The sequence below is a fragment of the Uranotaenia lowii genome, chromosome 1, assembly GCF_029784155.1.
Source record: "Uranotaenia lowii strain MFRU-FL chromosome 1, ASM2978415v1, whole genome shotgun sequence".
Classification (NCBI taxonomy): Eukaryota; Metazoa; Arthropoda; class Insecta; order Diptera; family Culicidae; genus Uranotaenia; species Uranotaenia lowii.
In genome coordinates, this window is record NC_073691.1 from 80,138,697 (window position 1) to 80,163,059 (window position 24,363).

Genomic DNA, 24,363 nt, shown 5'->3' on the forward strand with positions numbered 1-24,363 from the left:
GCGGTTTTTACCTTGATTTGATAGGACCTATGTAAGATAGACTTTCTAAACGACGATCCAGAAAGATAATGAGTAGCGGAACGTAACGACCCGTCAAAACTATGAATGGGAAACTGCAGAGCAGCATCCGCTCACATAATTATAAAAAAGATGACAAACCGTATAAATTGGTCGGTGAAACAGTAAAGGTAAAACCAAATCAATTTGAAATCATTGATTTTAAACAAACAAAATCATCCAGCAAGGATTCGTCGTTGTAGTTTTATAATAAACCTTCGTAACATACATTCGTTATGGCCCAAAACTCTATAAGTAATCATTTCTTGAAGTTTCAGGTTACTCCTCGTCTGTTCTCGATGCTATCGGTTTTTTTGTAGACAGATATTTTCAAAGTAATACTCGGAGTTAGCTCTGTAAAAAGGATGAAGCGAAAAAAGAAAAAACATCACTGGTGTGATTTAACTGCAATGCTGGCTGACGTTATCATCGTAACTTCCGGGTGGCAGGAGACATCATTTGGAAGATCATGTAAGTGAATGCAAGTGTTTGAAGATTTATGTGATACTAAATACAAAAATTACGAGAATTTAATTCCACAGGTTCATATTGATAAATATGCAGTGCAGCCAAATTGTTTTGGTTATTGATGACGGCAATGTTTTCACCCGGAAACCATCCCAGCTGAACGTAAAGTAACCAACATAAGGAATAATATCTATAGTACCATTCGGCGCACTCGGCGAGGCAATTACAATCGGAAACCGATAAGACCAAGGAGAACAGGAGAATTTCCCGACGATGAGGTGGTGTAAAACGGTAATGATGCTGGGTATTGCTGGTAAATCTTAGTAAAAATTGTTATAACTTTGTTAATCATTCTAGATTATTCTTGTCGAATAAAGAAGCTTGGTGCGATGACGAGCTTACTGTAAATGTCATGAAAAATTTTACCTTGAATTGTACTCAAAATTCAACACTTATCGGAAGTTGATCTGGAAGAGGCTCTACAGACAACCGCTTAGGCCCCACCTATGAGATGTTTACTTAAGTATCAGCATAAGAGGGACAACATAATAGGACCAGCACGGAATTCTCCACCGGTGTTGTCCGGGAGGAAGGGCTCTTTAAGCCACAATTGCAAAACCAACTCGAATAGTCTTAAGCAAACAAGTATCTGAGGATTTATGGCCGCAGTACAGCCAGTGATGATACTTCCAATACCGAAGAAAATGAACGGACGATGAAAAAAATCTATCGTTGGGAACACCATCATCGATGACTGGGAAAAAGGAAAAGGAGTACCAATTTCAAACGTCGTCGAAGGTGAGAAAAATTTTACAAATAAAAAACAGAATATGGCACATTATTAGCATTTTCTCCTATACAGTTTTTAAAGTTTTTTTTCATTAAAAACTTTAAAATAAATAAATATATTTTTAAACATAATTAATGCAAACTTATTCAAAATGACTAATCAACTGTTTTTCGTTATTCTTCTTTTCAGACTTCAATATTAAAACACGATAGAAGCCGTTAAAATTAAAATTATAAAATTAAAATTAATAAAAATGACTCCAACATTAAAAACATTTAATGTATCAAACTAATCAAAGCCTGACTTTCAACGAGGATAAAGAAATCATTATCAGCTATACATCGATGGGATTTGTTTCTAGTTTCTGTTTTAGAAAGCGCTTAAGGCACGACATTTGATGTAAGATGACACGAGTCGAAAAAGTTGTTTGATTTCCAAAGGCGCTTCATGCAAAAAACGTCGATTTGGCTGAGCCTCCAAATACCGATAAGTGTTTCCAAAAAACTAAAATTTTTACCGAAACCCGTAAAACTTTTAGCAATTTCCGCTAATGCTACACAGCGCAGTGCGCGAGATAATTTGAGTCTCCAGAAGACGTTTCACTGATGGACTAATGTCTAATGGAATAATGTCCAACAGTGAAACGTCTTCTGGAGACTCAAATTATCTCGCGTACTGCGCTGTGTAGCGGAAGCGGAAAGTACTGAACGTTTTACGATTTTCGGTAAAAAGTTGGAGAAAATTTTAACAATTTTTCGGTAATAATTACCGGTTTTTCGGTAAATTCTACCTTCTTTCGGTAAAAATTACCGAAATTATTTTAAGTTCCGGTATAATTTACCGTTATTTCGGCAATAATTACCGGTTTTTCGGTAAATATTACCGAAATTTTACAGCTTTTCGGTAAAAAAAACCTGTTATTAAGGTACATTTTACAGATATTTCGGTAATAATTACAGGTATTTCGGTAATAATTTTAGGTTTTTCGGTAATAATTTATTGTAATCTTGTAATTGTAATCGGTAATCCCTACTGGTTGTTCGGTATATATTAACGACCTTTTATTGTTTTTCGGTTGAAAATTACCGACTTTCGGTAATAATTACAGGTATTTCGGATCAACAATACCGGTTGTTCGGTAATATAACAAACTGTCACGTTGACAACTGTCATAATTTGACAGATGATCTTAGATATGATCAGCCGAGGTTCGGTAATTTATACCGAAAAAGGTTTGTAATATTTGACAGCTGTCACTTCTCTGCCATGAAAAAATTACCGAACGGTTTACCGAGTTACACATTTTAGGATTTCGGTAAAAAAATTACCGAACTCGGTAATTTTCGTTTACTGTGTGCAATGGCCTCATTTGAGATAAGCTATGAATATTAATTTCTAAGCGTGTCGAAAAAATGGAAAAATAATTGTACTGGTAGCGACATCTTATGGATGTTAGTCCACTTACGAATTTGGTTTGAAACTTAGGTTGGTATTCTCACACACGTTTTCGACACATTTTTGTTCGGGGCTCGATGTCTGTTCTCTGTGGTAAAACTCCTTGTTTATTTTCAAACCATATATCGATTGATAAAACCAAGCGTAAGGAAAGTGAATTGTTGACTGTTTGTTTAACGGCGTGTTCGTAAACTGATTTGTTTGGGTGATGCATCAATTTGTTTGGTAGATGTCAAATCACCTTCCAATGCTTTTGCACACAGTTTGTTTAATTTACGAACGCCAACATCGATAGAAAAAATCACTTCGTTCGAAAAAATCAATTTACGAACACGCCGTAAATTTTGCTAAACGTGTGTCCATCTTCTAACCTTATTTTGAGTTTATCTACTTCTATGTGCAGATGTCAGGAGTTTGGCGCCGCTTTTCGGAACTTTTTGTAGCAATCCAATGATTCCTGTTTATTCGTGGTTTGTGAATTCTGTGCTCCATTATTTTTCACCAAATCATACAACAGCCGTGGTAGCTACGACGCACGATGCCCGAATACCAGATCAATGGTATCCCGGTCAATTTTCCGTTCGAACCGTATCAGGTGCAGCGGGACTACATGACCAAGGTGATCGAGTGCTTGCAGAACAGCACCAACGGGGTGCTGGAATCACCCACCGGAACCGGCAAGACGCTCAGCTTGCTGTGCTCCTCGCTGGGCTGGGTACTGCACAAAAAGGCCCAGGTGCAGGCCAACATGCGAACCAACATCACCAACCTCAAGGAGTTCGAGATGGGAACGAAACGGAAAGTGGGCCAGCTGCCGGCGGCCGGTTGCTCCGAGGATACTTCAGGTGGGTTTCATTTTTGATAAGTTTACTGTCCAACGTTTTGTCGAGTTTATTTTAGGCTCGGGCTCTGAAACATTAATAATTTCATTATTACCTTCTTTGATCGCAGTGCCATCTGGTTTTGACTGGCCATTATCGATATTTGATCATCGAAGATCCGAACCATTCAACCGCAAAACATTACTAAATTATCAAACATTCCAACCATATCCTTATTACCTTAATCCCTTAATCTTGTGCTGATTTACTTATGATACCTAGATGCACTAATTCTTGACAAACTTCCAGGGGGCTAAAAAACTTTTTCCTCTGATTCCAAGTGATTTCAGATGAAAAAAAGGGATTTATGATCTACAGTAGGAGAAAGTAATTCTAAACCGTTTTCAAAACGGGAGTATAACATTTGACATAAAATGCATTTGGCATAAAAGCCATTGGCGTAATTTTTTTCTTAGGGTCACGTCGAGACTCACTTTTTATACAAAGTTGCGAGTATTCTTTTCTTTAGTTTTGCGGCATTGCCGCAAATATTGAGAATGCGGGGGGTAAAGTGGTCCAAAACCGGCGAGGTGACTGCAGACTCGCCATCGGAAGCGGCGCCCTTATTACGTTGGTCTAGGTCTACCGGGACCTCCTAGGTTTGTGTGAAAACTAGGAGTGATCCCTTAACCCTGTCCGCCGCGCGATATAAGCGCGAGGAGGCTGGTGTTTTTATTTGTTTGCATTGTGTTGATTTTTGAAAAACCGCCATAAGTGAGGCGTTTAGACCTAAGCTGAAACCGACTTCTCACGCTGCATGTTCGAACTTTAGTAAAACATTGTCCTTCGTGCTATCGCGCTGCGGACGTAAACCTAGGAGGCCCCAGTATACCTATAGGCCAATGTAATAAGGCCGCCGCTTCCAACGGCGGGTCGGCGGCCACCTCAGATTGGGGAGCCTCGGCGGGTTTAGGCCCCCCCTGCATCCTCGATGTCACACGGTATGATGAATTATGCCAAATGGTTTTAATGCCATATGGCCATTATGCTAAACAGCCTTCATGTCTAATTTTTTTTTAACTTTTCCAGGTATGGACGAACTGCTGGACAAGTTAAACGAAAATAGCGGGCCGGAGGGGGCCAAGTGGGGCGTACCGAAAATTATCTACGCATCCCGAACTCACTCTCAGTTGACACAGGCGATGCAGGAAATGAAAAACACAAGCTACAGCTTTATGAAGGCAGTGGTCTTGGGCTCCCGTGATCAGCTATGTATCCATCCGGAGGTGACCAAGGAAGAGGGCAATTCTGTCAAAACCAATCTCTGCAAGGCAAAGATCCAATCCCGTACATGTTCCTTCCACAGTCGCGTGGAGAGTTGCAAAGAACGGCCCGAAATTGCCAACAGCACCGTCATGGACATCGAAGATCTGGTTAAAGTCGGTACCAAATTGCGGGTTTGTCCCTTCTTCACCTCGAAAGAACTCATCGAACATGCGGATATTCTTTTCATGCCTTACAATTACCTGTTGGATCCTAAAATACGGAAGGCAAACAACCTGGAACTTTCCAATACCATCATCATACTGGATGAGGCACATAACGTGGAGAAAATGTGCGAAGAGTCCGCGTCGATGCAGATCAAATCGTCGGACATTGCCCTGTGCATCGACGACATCACATCGATCATGAAGGTGCTGGATCACACGGTGGCCATTCCGGAGGACGATGATACCAAGAAGGATTTCACAATCGATGATTTAGCCCTTCTGAAGGAGATGCTGCTGACGCTGGAGAAAACAATCGACGAGCTGAAGGTGATGTTCTCACAGGGTGGCAGCACATTTCCAGGAACGTACATCTTTGAAATCTTTGAATCGGCCAATGTGAGTATTGAAACTATTTTGTAGGAAGCTGTCCCGGTTAACTTCGTTCTACCATGAATTCAATGAAAAGTTGTTAAATGAAATTGTCCTTCCATGCTGAACAACTTTACATACTTAGTTGAATTTCAGCAGCTTTATGCTGAACGAATTGTCAATTTCATGATCGTTTTCAAGACCTTTTGTTTATCCAAAGTTTTCCTCCCACTTGTGAAACATAATGGCCCTTATTCTGCGCCACTCGTGGGGTGACGATAGTCGAGTCATCAATTATCGCTTTACGGGAGGAACGTCACTTCACTTACACCGAGTATCGGAATAAGGCGACTAGAGTCCCCGGGCGGTAAGGTTACTCAACTATCGCCACCTCACGCGCGACGCAGTATAAGGGCCAATAAGCTTTAAGACTCTGAGTCAAAAAATTCTTTGTACAATGTTACTAATGCTGAAAAGCTCTTGTGATTGAAGAGACAAACACATACAAAAATAACATTTATGGCAAGTAACAATATCCATTCGCTTTTCGTCCACTCAGATCAAGGAAGGCAACTACCACATTATTGCTCAATTGCTGGACAACATCATCCAGTACATTGCCACCATTACGGAGAAAAACAATTTCGTTCGACGGGGTGGGGGGCTGCAGATCCTGGCCGAAGCCCTGTCGATCATATTCGCCGGCAGTGGATCCGAGTATCGTGCCTCGATCAACAAGTGCTACAAGGTACACATCGAGCACGAGGAGCAGAAGAAAACGCGTGGCAACGTGCGACAGGCGGACGGTTGGACGGCCACAAAACAGGTGGTGCCTTCGGTGAAAGCCAATGCCAAGATCGTCAGTTTTTGGTGCTTTAATCCTGGATTTGGAATGCGGCAGCTTCTGGGACGGAATGCGAGAAGTATTATTCTGACCAGTGGAACGCTGGCGCCGTTGAAACCGCTGATCAGTGAACTGGACATTCCGATTGCCGTGAGGCTGGAAAATCCTCACATCATTGACGGCAGCCAGGTTTGTGTGAAGATTGTTTCTCAAGGACCCGATAAGGAGAGTTTGAACTCCAGCTACGGAAACCGTGACAACCCCAAGTATATCCAGAGTCTTGGGCGGACAATTCTATCATTTTGTCCAATTATACCTGGTGGCCTGCTAGTCTTTTTCCCTTCATATCCGCTGCTAAACAAATGTCAAGAATCTTGGCAGGAAACCGGCATCTGGGCACAGATAAGTCGAACAAAGCCTATATTTGTTGAACCGCGTGGAAAGGAGCAGTTCTTGAATACCATGACCGAGTACTACCAACGGATAAACGACTCCGAGGGCAAAGGAGCCATATTTATGGCCGTCTGTCGAGGGAAGGTCTCCGAGGGGCTCGACTTCGCCGACATGAATGGCAGAGCTGTGATAATCACCGGGCTTCCATTTCCACCGCTCAAAGACGCTCGGGTCATACTGAAGAAAAAGTACCTCGAAGAAGTTCGGACGCGAGAGAATGAAATTATTTCCGGTGATGAATGGTCGGTATCAGAAATATTCTTAATACCTTCAAGTCAAATGGTTATATTTAAATCATCTTTCCAATTCTTGTTTAGGTATTCGTTGGAAGCGTCCCGTGCCGTAAATCAGGCTATCGGCCGAGTCATTCGACACAAAAATGACTACGGTGCAATTTTGCTGTGCGACAGCCGTTTCCACAATCCTCGACAGAAAGCGCAACTATCTTCCTGGATTCAGAGGCACCTCAACACAGCCTATAATCCTGCCTTCGGACCGATAGTCGGAGAACTGTCACGATTCTTTAGGAATGCGGAGAAAAATCTTCCCCAGGCCAATCTCAAACGGAATATTGTGCCCATTCTACCGGAAATAACTCCGGTAGATACGTCAAAAACTAATATTTCTTCGCTTATGGTCAATCCGGAAACCAAGAAAAAGCTTGACGATATTAAGAATAGTTTCATCAAAATCGAAAACTCAAATCAAGTTCAGACGTTCAAAATTTCGGACTATCAATCGAAAGAGCTGAAATCAGAAGATGCGCCGAAAGATTTTTTCAGCCGACTCAACACGCAAGTTCGGACCATAGATTTCAACGACATGTCAGCGTTCTCAGCGGCCAGCTCTTCGCAAAGTTTGGTAACGATCCACAAACGGGAACGATCGGCGGAATTCTCCAACCAAAGTCAACCGGCTTTAAATACCACAACCCTTAAGAAACGAAAACTAGTACTGATTCCTCAAGCCACAATAAACCTCACCGAAGATGACAATCGTAACAACATCGCAAACAATGCCAGCCAAAGCAGCAGCAGCAGCACCCAACAGGTTGATGATCCTTCCCGGCAGGCCCCCGAGGATCGAGTCGAGCTACTCAAGGTGATCAAATCGTCCATCAGCATGGCAAAGTACAAGCTGTTCCTGACGGCACTGACGGGCTACAAGAACGATCGCAACTTCGATAGTCTCATGGCTGGTGTTCTGGAAGCGTTCGATCGCCCGAATTTATATTATTTGTTGAGAGGTAGGTTTGTCTAAATTATTATTTACTTTCAAATGATTTCTAATTGGGTGTTTTAATGTACGTCACACAGCAATGCGGCGATTCGTTAAAGGTGAACACGAGGTGATGTTCGACGAAAGAATAAAACAAGTCTGTGGGGGTTGAGAGCTGTCGCAATCAATAATGTTCATCTGATGAACCGGTTACCTGAATATGGTTCAACCCAAAATTGTGATAAGGCCCTCCGTGAATTGGCCTCTTGAGACTGCCTGTTTTTGTTTCTCTTACCCTAACAGATCATTTCCAGTGCATTTAAGAAATAAAGGTTTATTGTTTTATGTTAACAAGAAAAAAAAACGCGACTACAACGGCGCTGTTGGTACCTACTGGAAAGAAAGCCATCCATTTATTGGTGTCAACAGAGGAAAAATACAATAAAAAGTGTGATTTTAAGAACATCGGGATACAAACAAGTAGGTAAGTTGGCTTTTAGTTTTCATTACTTATAAGAAACGTACAGTTTTTTTTAAATTTTATCTGTAAACGAAGGTGGAGGAATATTTAGTGTGGGAAGTTCGCTTTTTCGAGTATTTGCATCATTTCTCGGAATAACCGAAACTCTTAGAAATAAAGAAAAAAAATGAACAGTTCAAAAGACTCTTTCCAAAAATGATGTAAGTAAATAAATAAAGGTACTCTTTTGTTGTTGCTTGATATGTTAACCACAATTTTAGGTTTTGTTTGAGTTGGTTACCATTGATAATTTTAATTTTCTTTGTGCAATAACCTACCTGATTTAATTTGGAAGTTCGTCGTACCTTTTAAGTGGCTGTTGCGCAGAAGCAAGTTTCATGTCTCAAGTCTAAGATTTCGGCACCGGTCCCAACTTCAATATTTTAAACGAATTTCAGAATAAGTATGGTATTTTTATGTGGTTTTTCGTAAAAAGGATGATTTTCTTTATGGATTCGGGAATCAGCGGGACTTGTGTAAAAAAGCCTTGGTGTATTTGATATAAAAACGTAAAAAATTGGACCCTCTTATATCCCTAATCTAATGCGAAAAGAATTATATGAACCTTTCCAATGATTACTTAAAATCAAATATAGTAAGAAATAAAAAGTTTTACTATATTTCTCAAAATGTTAACTTCAAGAGAGAGCGTTGATCGCTCAGATCTATTGAATAAAAAATATCATTCTTTTAGTAACCATTGGCAAAGGTGGAGGTAATCCATAACTGTTGTTTTATTCTATGGTGATTGTTATAAATATTTATTATTCTCTACTACAATTTGAAAACCTAATTTAAAAAACTATTTTATGTATCTGAACAAATAATATAGACACGAATTTTGGTAAATTAATCTTCATTTTGATCGCACTGCCCTCTGCGTTTCGCTAGCTGCAACATTTAGCATTAGATAAGTACCTCAGAAACCCCTGGACCAAATTCTACAAATTTAGTATCTTTAAGTTAATCAAAATGGGGTGTTTAATTCTGTGTAATTAACTTTCATAGCTCAATTTATAGCATTTGAGTTATGCTTCTAAGTACAGGACACTCGCGGCAAGCAAAGAAACGAAATATCTCGTATTTGGTTTGCAAAATCGATTGTTTAAACCGGAGATCTCGAAAACCAGGAATTCTATTAGAAACAGCTTTCTTTCACAGAAATCATATTTTAGGAATAATTCTTCAGGGAAACATCTTTCGAATAACAAATAGTACACACTCGACGGTTACTTTTACAACGTTCCGACGGTGTTGGTTTTTTTTATTTAGTTTAATCTTTATTTCCAGGAGACTATAGACAACGTTGGGCCGCCTTCCCTTCCACAGAGAGAAACTAAAAACGGTCTGTAATGCATCACGTAATGATAAAATACAAATTTACTCTGATGATTTTTTTTTACTTTGTTCTTCTTTTGTTTACTTAGTTTTTGGTTCACAATGTTTTTTGCTGTTCTTGTTTCACGTTACGGTTACTTAACTGTGAACTTCACAGCATCCGCCAGATCACCCATATACGTTATGGGTCAGAGGACTTACGTACTATTGAAATACCTCTGAGGATTTGTGAAGTTACAGTTTAGTTTTTTTTTATCTTTTCATAAGTCTACAAATAGATTTGAACTGACTGAAGTATCACAACGGGAAACTTCACACGACATGCATACAGGAAATGACTCTCTCTCTCTTTCTTTCTGTCTGTCTTTCTCTCGGTTCGAAGGAGTGCTTCTGAACCTTCTATAGATATTTGCTTTTTTTTGAGAATTCTCTAGTAAGTTTGGATATCTTTTTTGCCTATGGATTTAGGTGTTTATGGCTGACATGCGTTCTGGGATTTTCTTTTTTTTCGTACGCGAAAATTAAATGTCTTAATAAGCCCTAGACAGGCTTGCAGTATTTATAATCCAGCAAGCAACCAGCAAGTTTTAAGGTTAATAAAGATTAAATATTTAAAAAATCCGATAAGTTTGTTCGAAATAATATCGGGTACATCGGACACAAAACAAAAAAAAACCCATATCACCATCATAATTGAAAGCTTGTTAGTTCACATTTAAGAACAATCAAGTTGAATTGGTTTTAGTTATGCTCAGCATAAACTTTGAAATTTGTATCGTTTTTTTTTTATCAGAATAATGAGAGTTGGAAAGTGTTGAGATAATTTTACTCAAGATTGGAGAAAATCCTAGGTAAAAAATTAAACGTTTGAATCCATTAAAACATATATTTTATACAGTATGGTAACGGCACTTAAATTAAAATTTTACTTCGCGCTACTTTCGTTTGCTGTCTCTCTACTTATTCCGTTTTTTTTAGTTCTTATGCATTTTCCGTGGGGTTCAATATGTTTCTCTGTTTCTCTTTTTTTACTTATACATCACCTTAAATCGCTTACTATAGAATATGAATGCTGAATTAAGGAGGTGTGAGTGTGTGACTTTAAACTCTATTAAGGTGCATTTTTTTTACTTTCTTAGTTTCGATAAATTACTCTCACTATCTATCTCAGTAATAATAAAGATTGATGCCTAACTAGAGATTTTTTTTCTTAATTGTTTCTTTCTTTTTTGCAGTTTACTTGCCGTTTTCTCGTATGATTATAATTTTCTTTTTCTCGACATACAACTCAGACCCTTCATTGTTTCATCGTCTTCTTCTTGTAAATAGCGCCAATAGTTGGGTAAGCACGATTTTTGTTCTATACGATTTTTACCGATAAACACTTTCGTTTAAAAAATGTTGTTTTCGATTCGTTCCAAAGATTCCAAATTTGTGATGCATCCCGTGCATAAGAAGTCATCTGTCGTTGGCTTCTATACGATTTATTTTACTTTGCTTGTTTTTTTTTATTATTTTGGAAAAAAGTCTCTAAATTCGTATAATTCACTATTTAAAGCTAATATATAAGATAATGACAATGTCCTTCAAAAGGAGCAAAAAATCTTACTCGTCTCAAACCCTGTGTCAATCTATACAATGGTTTCCCTTCTTTTTTCGGCTAATTCCAGTTTTTCCTTCCTTCCATTCAAACTTGGTTCTAATTAAGATGGAATGTTCTACATATTCCGAGTCAAAAGATTCAAAGTCAAGTTGTAGTAGGTTTTCCAATTCGTCTGGAAAAGGCAAATCTCCGATGATGGTTTTTCAGCACGTAGGACTAAATTGCAAGTTTTATCTGCATATTTCCTCTTGAAAACTCCATTGCCATCTCTGTCTTGCCCATACATTAATATCATTGTCCAAATGGTTTCCTCCATAATCACTACACAATAAGTAGCAGACTTCCTAAATACGCTTCTCAAAAGTTTTCCCAGTCATCAGCACCATTAGTCAAATATGTATCTTCGATAAGGAGCGCGCTTTCTCGACCTCAACCCTCGGGAGGATGCTGGGGGTCATCGTCACCACCGTCGGATGATTCGCTTACTCAATCGAGCTGGATCTTTTTGGCACCCAACTTCATCGGACCGCTGCAGCTGGAACCTCCGGCGCCGGCCCCGGTGGTCCTGGCCGCCCTCCGAGCCTCCAGCTCCCGTTGCCGCTGCATCTTCTTCTCTTCGCGCTTCCGCCGGGCTTCGTCCATTTTGGAGTTACCTGTCAGGAGTAGTGTACGTACACATTGAGTTCAAATGTTTTGTAGCAGTTTATGTGAACAGGAAATTGCCGGTTTAATGTTTTTAAATGCACGGTCGAAAAGTGATCGATATGCCAACTAATGAAAAAAAGGTTTGCATTTTTGATGATTTCGTCATCGCACCACACATTGGTATTTTTGAAGCAGTCTACACTTTTCGAAAATTTGATAAGCTTATGGATGTTCAGCTGTGGGTCTTAATGCCTATGGGATGATAAGGGGAGTAAGATCGAGAATCGTGAGGCCGAAGATAGGAACATCGTAATGTTGGAATGTGGGTTGAAAGACCGACGATTGTAGCGCCGAGTCTTAAGGACGGAGATCTTTGTGCAGGGGACTTGAGTTTTGAGAAACCTTAGGTTGTTGGCCTGTAGGTCGCGAATAGTTGTTGCCCTTGGATCATTGGACCGGAGAGTTTTGAAGCCGGTTGCCTTAAGACCAAGGGTCTTGAAGTTGAGGGTCTGTATGTCGAGGATTTTCAGGAGTCTTAAGGATGAGAATTTTCAGATCAAGGATCTTTAATTCGAAGTTCCTGAGAACCGTTGATCTTTAAGGTTGTAGGTCTTGAGGCCAGCAATCTTAGGGTTTTGAAATTGAGAGTATTTGCACTGGAAATCTTTAACCCGAAAGTCTTGAAGCTGAGGGTTTTAAGGGCTCGAGTCTTTTATTCGGAATTGCCTCAAGACTAAGGTCTTGAGGCCAAGGGTTATTCAGCCGAGCATCTTGAAGTTCGGGATCTGTAAGAAGGGATGTCAAGGGCGGGAGTCTCTCGGCCGGGGATTCTGAAGCTGAGGGTTGTAAGGTCTAGGATCTTTAGGAAGATGGTCTGAACGATTTTAAAGACAAGAGTGCTGCCGAGGATTTTCAGGAAGAGAGTTTTTTGGGAGTCACAGGCCAGAGATCTTTTGGGCGAGGTTTATTGTGACGAGTGTCCCAATTGTTAAGGCCAACAGTTATAAGGCCAGGTAATTTGAAGTTGAAAGTCCTGAGGCTGGTAGTCTTAAAAACGAGGGATTAAGATCAAAAGTCATTATTCTTGAGTATTTGAAGTCAAGGGTCTTTGAACCGAGGATAAGCTGCTTTCCGCCGACAAACGACGGGATAAAGTGAGTCCTGATGATAAATAAAATCATAGGAGGTCTAACCTCCAGGCGTTTAGGAATTTGTCAGGCTTTGAGTCGTCAAGAGGATGGTGTGGGTGTAGAGAGGCCGGATCTCGAATTGCTAGAGCTAGATTCCTTGAGTTGTGAGGTAGATGCGTGTTCACCTCAAGTTATTACGAAGAGGGGTCACAATCTCGAGGTTAAGAGTCTTTTGGAGAGTAATCTTTAGGCCGAGGGGCTGTTGATCAAGGATCTTTAGATTTCTTTATTTATAGAATTCCGTTTCACGACATTACTTGATGAACATAATTTTTTGAAATAACTCGGTCCGTGGCAACCGTTTTCCAATCTCTCGGGCGTCCCACATTCCCCAGATCACGCTCCACTTGGTCTAACTACCTCGCTCGTTCCGCCCCTGCTCGTTTCGTTTCTACCGGATTTGTAGTGAACATCTGTTTTGCAGGACAGTCATCCGGCATTCTAGTAATACGTCCTGCCCAACGTAACCGGCCAGCTTTCACCTTAGCACCTTCTGGATATTGGGATCACCGTAGAGTCGCACGAGTTTGTGGTTCATCTTTCGCCGCCACACTCCGTTCTCCTGCACGCCGCCAAAGATGGTTGTTAACAATCGTCGCTCGAATACTCCGATTGTACAGAGGTCCTCCATGAACATTATCCTCATTTCGTGCCTGTTGAGGTCTGATCGGTCTAATGAACATTATGTAAAGGTTACACTTCGTGCGAGGGCTAAGTCTTCTCGACCGCAGTTGCTTGTGGAGTCCTTAGGGGCGAGTTCCGTTGAACATTCGCCCCCGGATCTTACGGCTGGTGTCATTGTCTGCGGTCACCAGTGAGTCGAGATAGACAAAATCTTCAACTATCTTCAGCTCGTCCCCGTCGATCGTGACTATGCTATTGTTAAAAGTATTGCTAATGACGTCAGCAATGAGGATACGCTGACTGGATCTGTTGAAAATCGTAACATTGGGCATCATGCAGGATAGACCATCGCCTTTTCGAAGCCCCTGCAAGATTCTAATGAACTCGACAATTCACCCGAAATCCTCGCACAGCATTGTGTTTCCTTTCATCGTAGCCTTGAACAGAATGATCAGCATCCCGAAAAAGCCGATTTCGGCCATGATTTCTCATAGCTCGTCACGGTCGATCGTGTCGTATGCGATGTTGAAGTCGATAAATGATGGAGCGTAGGGACTTTACGTTATTCTTTGGGAATTTGCGGCTGATGATTTCCCACGAATCTGTTTGTTTGTAGCGTTATGTTGCACAGTAGGATTCGGGACAACATGCGGCATTGAATACAATGATCGCTCGGTCTTTCTTGTAGATGGGGCATATCAACCCTTCCATGTTTTCTGGAAACAATACTGCTGCTCCAGCTCTTTGAAATCCTGGGTCATTGGGCCAAGAATCTTTAAGCCTTGGGTCATTGAGCCGAAAGCCTCAAAGACGAGATTCATTGAACCGAGGGGCTCCATGCCGAGAGTCGTTTCAAAAAGGGTTTTAAAATGAAAGTATTGAGATATATGATTTTTAGTCCAAGTTTTTTGAAGTCGAGGATCCTACATAAAGCTGAGAATGAGTCCGTTGCAATTTTGAGACGAGGAATCTCATAAGTCCGAGTCTTGAGATCGAAATTCCTTAGCCCCCACCAACAGACAAACAATCTTGAGACCGAGAGATTAAAAATTTTAAAGACGGAAGTCATTAGGCCGGGATTCTGGTGATCGAGGATCGTTAGGGTGAGGGTCATTGAACCTAGGGTCTTTAGGCTGAAAATGGACGAGGATTATCTGGTCGAATGGGTTTAAAGTAAGGGCCGACGATCTTGGTCTAGGACCTAAGTCCTATAGCCGGAAGTTTTGAGGCCGAGAATCTTTGGACCGAAAGTTGTAAAAACGGAAGAGATCAAGGATCACTAACTGGAGGTTGAAGATCTTGGGACCAATGGTTTTGAGGTCGAGCGTCTTGACGTTGAAAATCTTCAAGCCGAAAGTCTTCAGCTAAACGGCCTTGAGAGCAAGGGTCTTCAGGTCTAGGATCTTCAAAAAGATGCTATCGAGGTCAAGAGTCAATAGGTCGAGTGCATTGAAGATGAGACTTTTGAGGTTCAGCATCTTTTTCAGAAAGCTTTAAAGCGTTATTCAGGTCCGTCGAAGATCTTTCGCCTCCTTTAGCCCGAGGGTCCTGATGCCGAAGACTTTTAAGGTTGAGGGTCTTAGATCGAGGATTTGAAGGTGATGGTCTTGATTTTAGGATCCGGTTCAAAGACCTATTTATCGCCTATCGCTGCTTATCAAAGCATCTAAAAAAACATTTTTCTGTCTACAGAAAAAAAATTAACTAAGAAAACATGAGTAAAGGAATCACCAAACAAACCAAAAATCAAAGCAAGGAAAGCGAAAACACTCACGCTGCCTCAATTCGTCGGCATCGCCTGTCCACCGCGCTCACTTCATCAACGGATTGTGGTTGTGCGGTTTCTTGAAAAACTGACCCCTCCGGTGCAAGCTACTAGTGTTACTGTTACTGGCACTACCACTACTACTACTACTGCTACCGGTAAAGCTATCAATCACGTTAACGGTGCTCATTTTAGTTGTAATTACTGTTTTTTTTTAAGTTTCGATTTTCGAGTTTGTTGGAACGATGGACCGGCCGCGGGTTTCGCGTTGATGTTTGTTAGTCAGTTTCGAGAAATTTGATGATCGAAATGAGCATGGCGATTCACATTGTGCGTGTAAGCGTGTATGCATATGGGATAAAGAAGGAACAGAGGAGACATTCCAATGAAAATATGCGGATGAAAAGGTTATCGATTGATGAACTACTGAGGAGAAAGTAGCGTAGGGGCGAACATTGCTTACCTGTGCTTGGTTCTTCGATAGATTCAAACTCCCCATCGTTCCATCCATCGCATGAGGTGCCCCAATTCGAGTTGCTGTTGTTGGTTGAACTGTTCATAATGTTGGTCATATTTTTCAGGGCCAGCATCTTGCTGGGGCTGCTGGTGTTGTGGTGATGTTGCTGCTGAGACTGAGGCTGATGCTGCGGCTGGGGAGGATGATGATTGGAGATAGCATTGTTGTTTGCGTTGTTACTCGACGAAGCGGCCGATGTCGAGCCGCCAGCGTTGTGACTTGAGCTGTTGTTGGTAGTCGATGCGGATGATGACGCATTCGTTAGCCGATTGTGCTGCAGCGACTGCTTTCGGTGCATCTCATCCTCTTCCTTTTCGTCAAGGTCTTCGTTCTAAAACAAATTCGAACAGTATTGAGTAAAAGAATAGGATAATAAATTCAATGGAAGTTACTTACCGGTTCCTCTTCCAAGCTTCCCCAATCTTCATTGTCCCAGCCATCACGAGCATCGTGCATACTACTGGCCATATTTAGGCTAGCCGTTAGCGGATTAGATGTACCAGCCATCGGACTGCTGGGGTCTTGTGAAGTCTGAAATAATGCCAAAATCACGGTAAAGGAATTGTTTAAGGTCACTACTTCAGATGCGATACTCACATCCATTTCACCCCAGTTTTCTTGGTCCCAGTTATCCGGTCCGTAATCGCTGGCCGAAGCAGATGTGTCCGCACTTTCGTGTTCCAATGAAGTCATCGAAGTCACGCTACTGGTCGTTGTCGAAATGCTACTGGATGAAGGTTGCTCTGAAATGTTCAACAGAAAAGAAAACAGATGATCGCAAGATCACATAATTAGTCAGCAGGTCAAAGGTTGTCAATTCGTTGTCTTCATTGGACAGTGTTTTCAGGTGCGGTCAACTAAAACAGCTACGCAGCTATAGAACGGCTATGACTAAATAGTTAAACGAATAATGTTGTCAAAACTAAATAGGAGACTGTTAAGGCGTCTACAGGCATCTTGGTTTCCCAAAACTACGGTTTGTTGTTAGTTGTTTCTGAAGTAAGTAATGATAAAAAAGAATGACGTCCTAGCGTACGCCTACATACCCAGCGAAGCAGGTTTACTCAAATTTTTACCAGTTAATGGCGGGCGTGGTCTCGCGGTGTCACTTTGGCTACGATAAAACTTAGCGGTGACGGCCGTGACCGCCCATCCGGCCCACGTGGCCGCTGCATTGCCCAGGGAAGGCGTTGCCGTGTGAACGTCGGCCTCTGTAAAAAAATTTGACGATTAATACTTACTCATGAAAAAAAAATGGATCAGCAGATACTAACCCATGCTTTCGCGCAGGCTCGGGTCCTCGCTAACCTTTTCCAGCTTTCCGAGGAAGCCACGAATGGTTTTGAAGGCCGGATCTCGTACCGTTTTCTCCGGATCCGCCGTCAACGGACACAGCGATGGCAGAATGCGATTAGCCACCTCGGCCAGCAGGAAATACTGTTGCGTGGCAGCGAGCGCCAAAATCCCAGCTACCCGGGCAGGTGGAAATGGGTCTCGCATAGCGCGTATGAATGCCGATACTAGAACCCTTTGCCGAACCTGGTTGAAAAAAAGCAATTAAACTTCCTTAATTTGAATGTGTAATTTTAAGTTGATCACCTGTGGATGCAAATGGGGGGCAATTTTTCCTAAGCACACGGTGGTATTCGTTCGGATTCCACCTTGATCATCCCGTGATTGTAGTCGTGCAAAATGTCTCAAAACTTCAACATTTAAGTTATTGTAATTCAACTTTGGCGCTAGGTGTATGATTGACTAAAAAAATCCAAAAAGAAAACTTTTACTTTTCCAACTTCCAGTACAAGAATATTTCAGATAGTACTTTAACGGTTTGTTCCCTAATCGTTGGATTCGTGTCCAGAAAGCCGTGGGCCACCTGTGGAAATATCTGATCGTTGATAACTCCAGTCTGGAGGTGATTGATAAACAATTCTAGCTGTTGCAGTAGCCGGGATCGCGTAACACGATCCGTGGAGGCAAACAGCTTCACTACGCACGGAACTATCCGCTTTTGGTACTCGACTTCATCGAGCAATCGACCCAGCTGAAAGCATAAAATTGAATTATAACATTTAAATCTTTTCCATCTTACTAGAACTTTACCTTAAACATAGGAGCAAGCACAGCAGAACCCGCATCTCCGTATTCGTAGGCCGTAATAAGTTGTGGAAGAATTTTGTTCCTGTTAAAAAAAAGTCAGTTGAACATTTCAACATCGATAAATGCTTCACTGATAGCTCTGATACATACTTGCATACATTATCCGGGAAATTATCCAACTGCGGTGTTAATCCACTGAAGAATCGATTTTTTTCAGCCTTATCCTTGATTTGGATCTCTTCCAAAAACAGCAACGTATCTACTAGATCGTTTTTGAAAAATCCTCCCGGTTTCCGACATTTGGTTATCACGTCGGCAGGATTGGGTCGATTCGCCGGGGACGCTCCCACCAGCTCGCAGTACAACGGGGTCAACGATTTCGGTATGCTAGCCAGATCCTTCAGATTGGCGCGCGATCGAAGCGGCCCATTGAACGATTCCCAAACGAGGCAACCCAAACCCCACATATCGGCTGAACATTTGGTGGCCATGCTCAGCTTGCCGGCATCGTTCTTCTCCGGGGGATCGTAGATTTCCAGCGCCGGTGGTATTTTAACCGGGGGAGCCAGGGATTGTTCCGCAGAGGAGACGTACTCCAGCCCACCGAGTTTCCATTCGCCACTGGCGTTGACGAAGACCGACCAAGCCGAAACGTTGTTGTGACGTAAGTTACCGTCATTGATCAGGAATGAGAGTGCTCGCTGCGAAGAAAGAAAAAAAAAACAATTTAGTAGGGATAGGGACCTTTGACTAACAACCTACTGCTTCTGAGCTTAAACTTGATACAGACAGAAACCTTAAGAAAAGGCAATCGAACTCGAAAATAGTTTTACATTCAATTATAAAACATGGTTGAGAAAATTCCAAAGTTAGACAACTTCAACGCAAAGATTAGGACAGATGAGCAAAACGGAATACTGTTTGTAGAATTTTGTGGCAACAACATGGAGATCGGTAGATCGTTCCTCCCTATCCAGCAGCACATAAGGTCAGTTGGGTATCCTGTCACGAGTGCTCCTGTTCTTGTATCTGAGAAAAACGTTCGATACGATAGATCATTCGTTGCTACTACAGAAACTGCCAAAAGGCCCATAACGACAAGAGTACCACAGGGAAGCATCCTGGGTCCACTGATGTTCTTGGTCTTTATTAACGATCTCTCGCTGGCGAACCTTTAGGGCAAAGTTTGCTTTTCGCAGACGATACCCTTATTTCGTAAAGCCATGCCAATCCCCTTCAGATAGTGGAATAGATTGGAAATTATTTGAAAACCCTCAAGCAATTCCGGACGTCGGTGCAAACCGCAGCAGCCGTTGATAAGTAAAGGGCGGCGATGGATAGCGCTGCCGAGTTTGGGTGATGGTTTTGCATTAATGCAAGTGGGATACAACTAAAATTTCACCCAACTTTTGACAGATCTTACGAGTTTTTCTTAAGGAGAGAAAGTTTGGTTGGCAAACGATGGATAATGTGCAACACGAGACCCCATAGTGGTCATATCACCTCTTATTCACAACTCCTATCTCTACCTCCCCGTGGTACCGGCTGGGATGCGAGTAACCTAAGCGGAGATCGGGTACCCAACCCCTGTGGATGCTTTGGTCGCATGCAGACTGAGAAGGTGGCCGCACGCGTCTGTTCCCCAGGTCAGGGGCGGCGTGCAACAACAACCGAGCGTCTGTTCTCCAGGTCAGGGGCGGCTCAAACAGCATCTGTCTCGCAGCGAGCGGCTGAATTTATGAAATGCGGCTCCCGCCAGCTAAGGCCAAAATGGCAGCCCCATCGCGGGATAGGGACTTTAGGCTAACAACCTACTGCTCTTGATATACTAAATTGTTACAGAAACTGAGAGAAGAAATAATCGAATTGGAACTTTGGCAACGACTTTTAGCATGAAAACACGAACTAGAATTGGAACTTGGAATGTTTTGACCCTTGCCCAGCCAGGTAAGCTGGCTCAACTTGCTAGGGAAGCTAGCCGCCTCAAGCTAGAGATATTGGGACTGAGCGAAGTCCGTTGGCCTAACACTGAAGAACACAAGACACAGTCCGGGCAAGTACTGCTTTACTCTGGCATACGAGGAGAACACGCTACTCGGGAACGGGGAGTTGGTTTCCTATTAAGCCCGCAGGCCCATGCGGCCCTCATAAGATGGGAACCGATAAACGAAAGAATAATCGTAGCCAGATTCAGAACACGGGTTAGAAACCTTACAATGGTCCAGTGTTATGCGCCAACTGACGTTGCCGATTTGCAGGAGAAAGAGCAGTTTTACGGTCAATTGAACAGCGTGGTTGAGAAAATTCCGAAGGGTGACATTCAAATCCACTTAGGCGACTTCAACGCATGGTGCGCCATGGCCTAGGACAGGTGACCGAAAACGGAGAGCTGTTAGTAGAATTTTGTGGCAACAACAACATGGTGATCGGTGGATCGCTCTTCCCCCATCGACCTTATGTGCTGTCACTTGGGTATCCCGAGATGGCCGAACAGAAAATCAAATTGACCACATCTGCATCAGCCGAAAATGGAGAAGGAGCCAACTTGATGTCCGCAACAACATTGCATCTGACCATCACCTCGTCCGACGTCCGCCGGTTGGAAAATCCGAGATGAAAAGGGCATACGTTGAACAGCTTAAATCCCGAGCCTCTGAACTGCCGACAGACGGAACAGTCGAATAACAGTGGTGTAGAATCAAGAATGCCTTCATTACAACGACCCATGGTACTCTCGGTAAAGTCTGTGGAAGACGAAGTGAATGGATGTCGGATGGCGCAGGTCAGCTGCTGACAGATCGAACAGATCAGCTCAAGCGTTGGACTGAGCATTTTGAACAACTTTTCCGAGTTACAAATAGCGATGGCCAACAGAACCCGCAGCTCGAGGCGCCCACAGTAAGTCGCATTAATGGTGTCAAATCGGAAGCGCCCTCGCTGGCTGAAATAGAAGCGGCAAGGACATGAAATCCAACAAAGCGCCTGGAATCGATTACATTCCTGCTAAAATGCGCAAAGCCCACCCTGCCTTGTCAGCACAAATGTTGCATCGTCTTTTCGCTGACATTTGGGATACTGAAACATTTCCGGCCGACTGGATGCAGGGTATCCTTGTAAAGGTCCCGAAGAAAGGAGACCTGACCGAGTGCGGTAACTGGCGTGACATAAATTTGATCTGTACAACTCTCAAAGTACTCTGCAAAGTGATTCTGAACAGGATCCAGGAGAAAATCGACGCTACACTCCGACGGCAACAAGCTGGATTCCGATCCGGACGATCATGTGTGGACCACATCACAACGCTACGCTTAATACTGGAACAAATCAACGAATTCCAGGACTCTCTTCTGCTGGTGTTCGTTGATTTCGAAAAAGCATTTGACCGACTGAACCACGAAAACATCTGGGCTGCTCTAAGACGACGAGGGGTCCCAGAGAAACTAGTCCATCTCATCGAAGCACAGTATGAAGCATTTTCGTCTTGCACGGCGGTGTCTTGTCCGAACCTATCCCGGTAACTGCTGGAGTGAGACAAGGATGTATTTTATCACCGCTGCTTTTTCTCATCGTAATGGATGAGATCTTGACTGGATCGATTGACTGTAGACCAAACCGAGAATTGCCGTGGAATCCTTCAACCATGGAGCAACTGAACGACCTTGACCTGGCAGACGATATTGTTTTGCTCGCCCAAACACAACAAGACATGCAGAGTAAACTCGATGACCTCACCGAAAGTTCCAAGGCAGCAGGTCTCAAAATCAATGTCGGAAAGACCAAGTCGATGGAAATCAACACAGAAAATCGTTCCAATTTCGTGGTAGCTGGACAACAGGTTGAGACAGTGGAGTGCTTCCAGTATCTTGGTAGCCAGATAACGCCTGATGGTGGTACCAAGAAGGACATCGAAACCCTGATCAGAAAGGCCCGATTTGATTTTGCGAGTCTCCGAAACATCTGGCGCTCACGCCAGATCTCTCTACGAACTAAGATCCGAATCTTCAACTCAAACGTCAAATCCTTATTGTTGTACGGGTGTGAAACTTGGTGCACATATGCGGTGACGACGCGAAAACTACAAGTTTTTGTGAATCGCTGCCTGCGGAACATCATCCGCGCTTGGTGGCCTGGCAATTGGATCTCAAAGGTGGAACTTCATCGCCGGTGTCATCAAAAGGCGCTAGAAATCGAGATTCGGGAACGTACGTGGAGATGGATTGGGCACACGCTGCGAAGAGATGAAAACGAGATTTGCAGAGAGGTGCTTGACTGAAATCCAGATGGGCATCGAAGAAGAGGCAGGCCCAGAAGCTCGTGGCGGCGTAGTCTAGCCGCTGAAATCCGCACAGTTGACGAGAACCTTGGCTGACAGCAAGTGAAGACGCTGGCTCCGGATCGCCAGCAGTGGAGGTCTTTTATCTCAGCCCTATGCGTCGGTCAATCGGCGCCGGACCCTTAGGTAGGTAGGTAGAGAAAGAATAACTTTTCAATTCCATACCGATTGGCATAAAGTCATTTGGCATGAAGCCGCTTGGCATAATGGTGCATGCCAACGGCCATTATGCCAAATGACCACTATGCCAAACGGCTATTATGAAAAACGACTTTATGCCAAATGACTTTAGGCCAAACGGCGTAGGACCGTGTTTTACGTGATACTCACTGTGCACACATTTTCACAAACGATTCGTCCAATTCTACCCAAAGCCCTTTCTACGATAGTTGATCGCTGGAATGCAATCATACGAATATAACAAACTTATAAAAACAATTTGTAAGATTTTCCTATCCGAAGCTGATTTTCATTAAAAGTCGGACTCAAATATCATCACCCTTTTCCAAGGTTTTTTCAGCGGAAACTAGGTAGCTGGCGCTACGTTTGGAAAAGTTTGGTCGCAAACCGCCTACGTTGATTGACAATTACGATGCTTGTCTATCATTCGCTAGATGTCACTAGTTTTATAAAAAAGCTTTTCTACGTATAAACGACAACTATGACATCTTTTGTGAAGTATAAGAAACCTAGTAAAATGCTCTATGTATTTCAACTAAAATTTATTTTATTCCCTAAAGTTACATATAACTGTTGCAAAAGGTCAAGGAAGTAAGACCAGTCTATGTACCAACTTATCAAGTTTGCACTGCCTGTCTCATTTTTTTACTTACTTTTTTAAGTTGGTTCCCAAAAGTCTGTTATTTATGTTATGTTATTTAGTTTAGTTATTATTGCTGTTTAGTTTTTATCGTCAGTCAACATATCTTCATTTTTTTTAAATTTAGATAGAATATTTGATTTAAAATTTAAATACTTACGGTAATCTGGAAAACTCCCCACGCCAAATACAAATCCCGCTGGGGCCCTTCGTTAGCGAGCTGCCGTTCTGAATAAACCCCAAGTGGTTCCACTAACTCTGTTGCCACGTACAGCACTTTGTCCGTTTCCAGACTGTCCAGAAACTGTAACACGCTGGGATGGCGCAGCGTTTTCAGCCTTTTAATGGCAGCCTTGGCCAGATCCAACTTCACATCTGACCCATTCTTGATGTCGTACACAAACACCGACACCTCCTCCCCGCTGGAACCCTTCCGTTTGCCCTTGTGCAATGACCAGATGCTACGGGAATCAAACTGCTGGATCGGTTCTCCGATCTCGTACGGAAAATCCTTCGTCGAGTCGCGGGAGAAAAATGACCACATTCTGCCCCGTATGTTGAAATATAACACGAATACAAAATAGTTCTGCAGAAATCGTTTTCACTCCAGAGAACAAAAAAAAACTTTGGACTAATGAAAATTTTTGCACTTATCACTTCCTTCGAACAGAATGATACCTGAAAAACTTCCGTTTTCCAACTTTCATTGACCGATTCGATAGTTTCGTGGCATCAGCGTAAACGACAGTCCACAGCAAACAGCATGAAATTGGTTGAAGTGGTAAATTTCAATATTTAAACATAAAATATTTCACTTTTTGATCAGCAAGATTTTTCCCTTTCGATTGATGAACAAAAATTTGACAACTCATAAGCGAAAAACGAATTCTCGCGACACATTTTAGTTGGACACATACTCAAAATATCACCCTTTTGGAGCGTT

At 42.5% G+C, this 24,363-nt stretch overlaps 2 protein-coding genes and 1 long non-coding RNA gene across 4 annotated transcripts; 2 read left to right on the top strand and 1 right to left on the bottom strand.

Annotated features, from left to right (window-relative positions):
- The first annotated feature begins 206 nt into the window (after positions 1-206).
- On the top strand, positions 207-1,545 carry LOC129738971 (uncharacterized). The gene is made up of 3 exons (XR_008735702.1): positions 207-816; positions 883-1,323; positions 1,505-1,545. It is a non-coding gene; the product is annotated as an uncharacterized LOC129738971 (long non-coding RNA).
- A 1,516-nt stretch (positions 1,546-3,061) lies between these two features.
- On the top strand, positions 3,062-8,331 carry LOC129738959 (regulator of telomere elongation helicase 1 homolog). The gene is made up of 5 exons (XM_055730298.1): positions 3,062-3,615; positions 4,681-5,477; positions 6,010-6,989; positions 7,065-7,993; positions 8,064-8,331. The coding sequence occupies exons 1-5, from the start codon at positions 3,309-3,311 to the stop codon at positions 8,135-8,137; spliced, it is 3,087 nt and encodes a 1,028-aa protein (XP_055586273.1). The 5' UTR covers positions 3,062-3,308; the 3' UTR covers positions 8,138-8,331.
- Positions 8,332-9,734: 1,403 nt separating this feature from the next.
- Positions 9,735-24,277, bottom strand: LOC129738960 (N-terminal kinase-like protein). 2 transcript variants are annotated; one of them, XM_055730300.1, is made up of 11 exons: positions 23,581-24,277; positions 18,418-18,968; positions 18,271-18,349; positions 17,990-18,211; positions 17,767-17,922; positions 17,442-17,706; positions 17,244-17,378; positions 16,765-16,910; positions 16,564-16,698; positions 16,114-16,498; positions 9,735-12,079 (listed from the first exon to the last, which is right to left on the bottom strand). In XM_055730300.1, exons 1-11 carry the CDS (start codon positions 23,962-23,964, stop codon positions 11,913-11,915), a joined length of 2,625 nt encoding a protein of 874 aa, XP_055586275.1. In that variant the 5' UTR covers positions 23,965-24,277; the 3' UTR covers positions 9,735-11,912. The 2 variants fall into 2 exon arrangements, with proteins under 2 accessions (XP_055586275.1, XP_055586274.1); XM_055730299.1 differs by having other exon boundaries at positions 17,214-17,378.
- Positions 24,278-24,363: the final 86 nt, after the last annotated feature.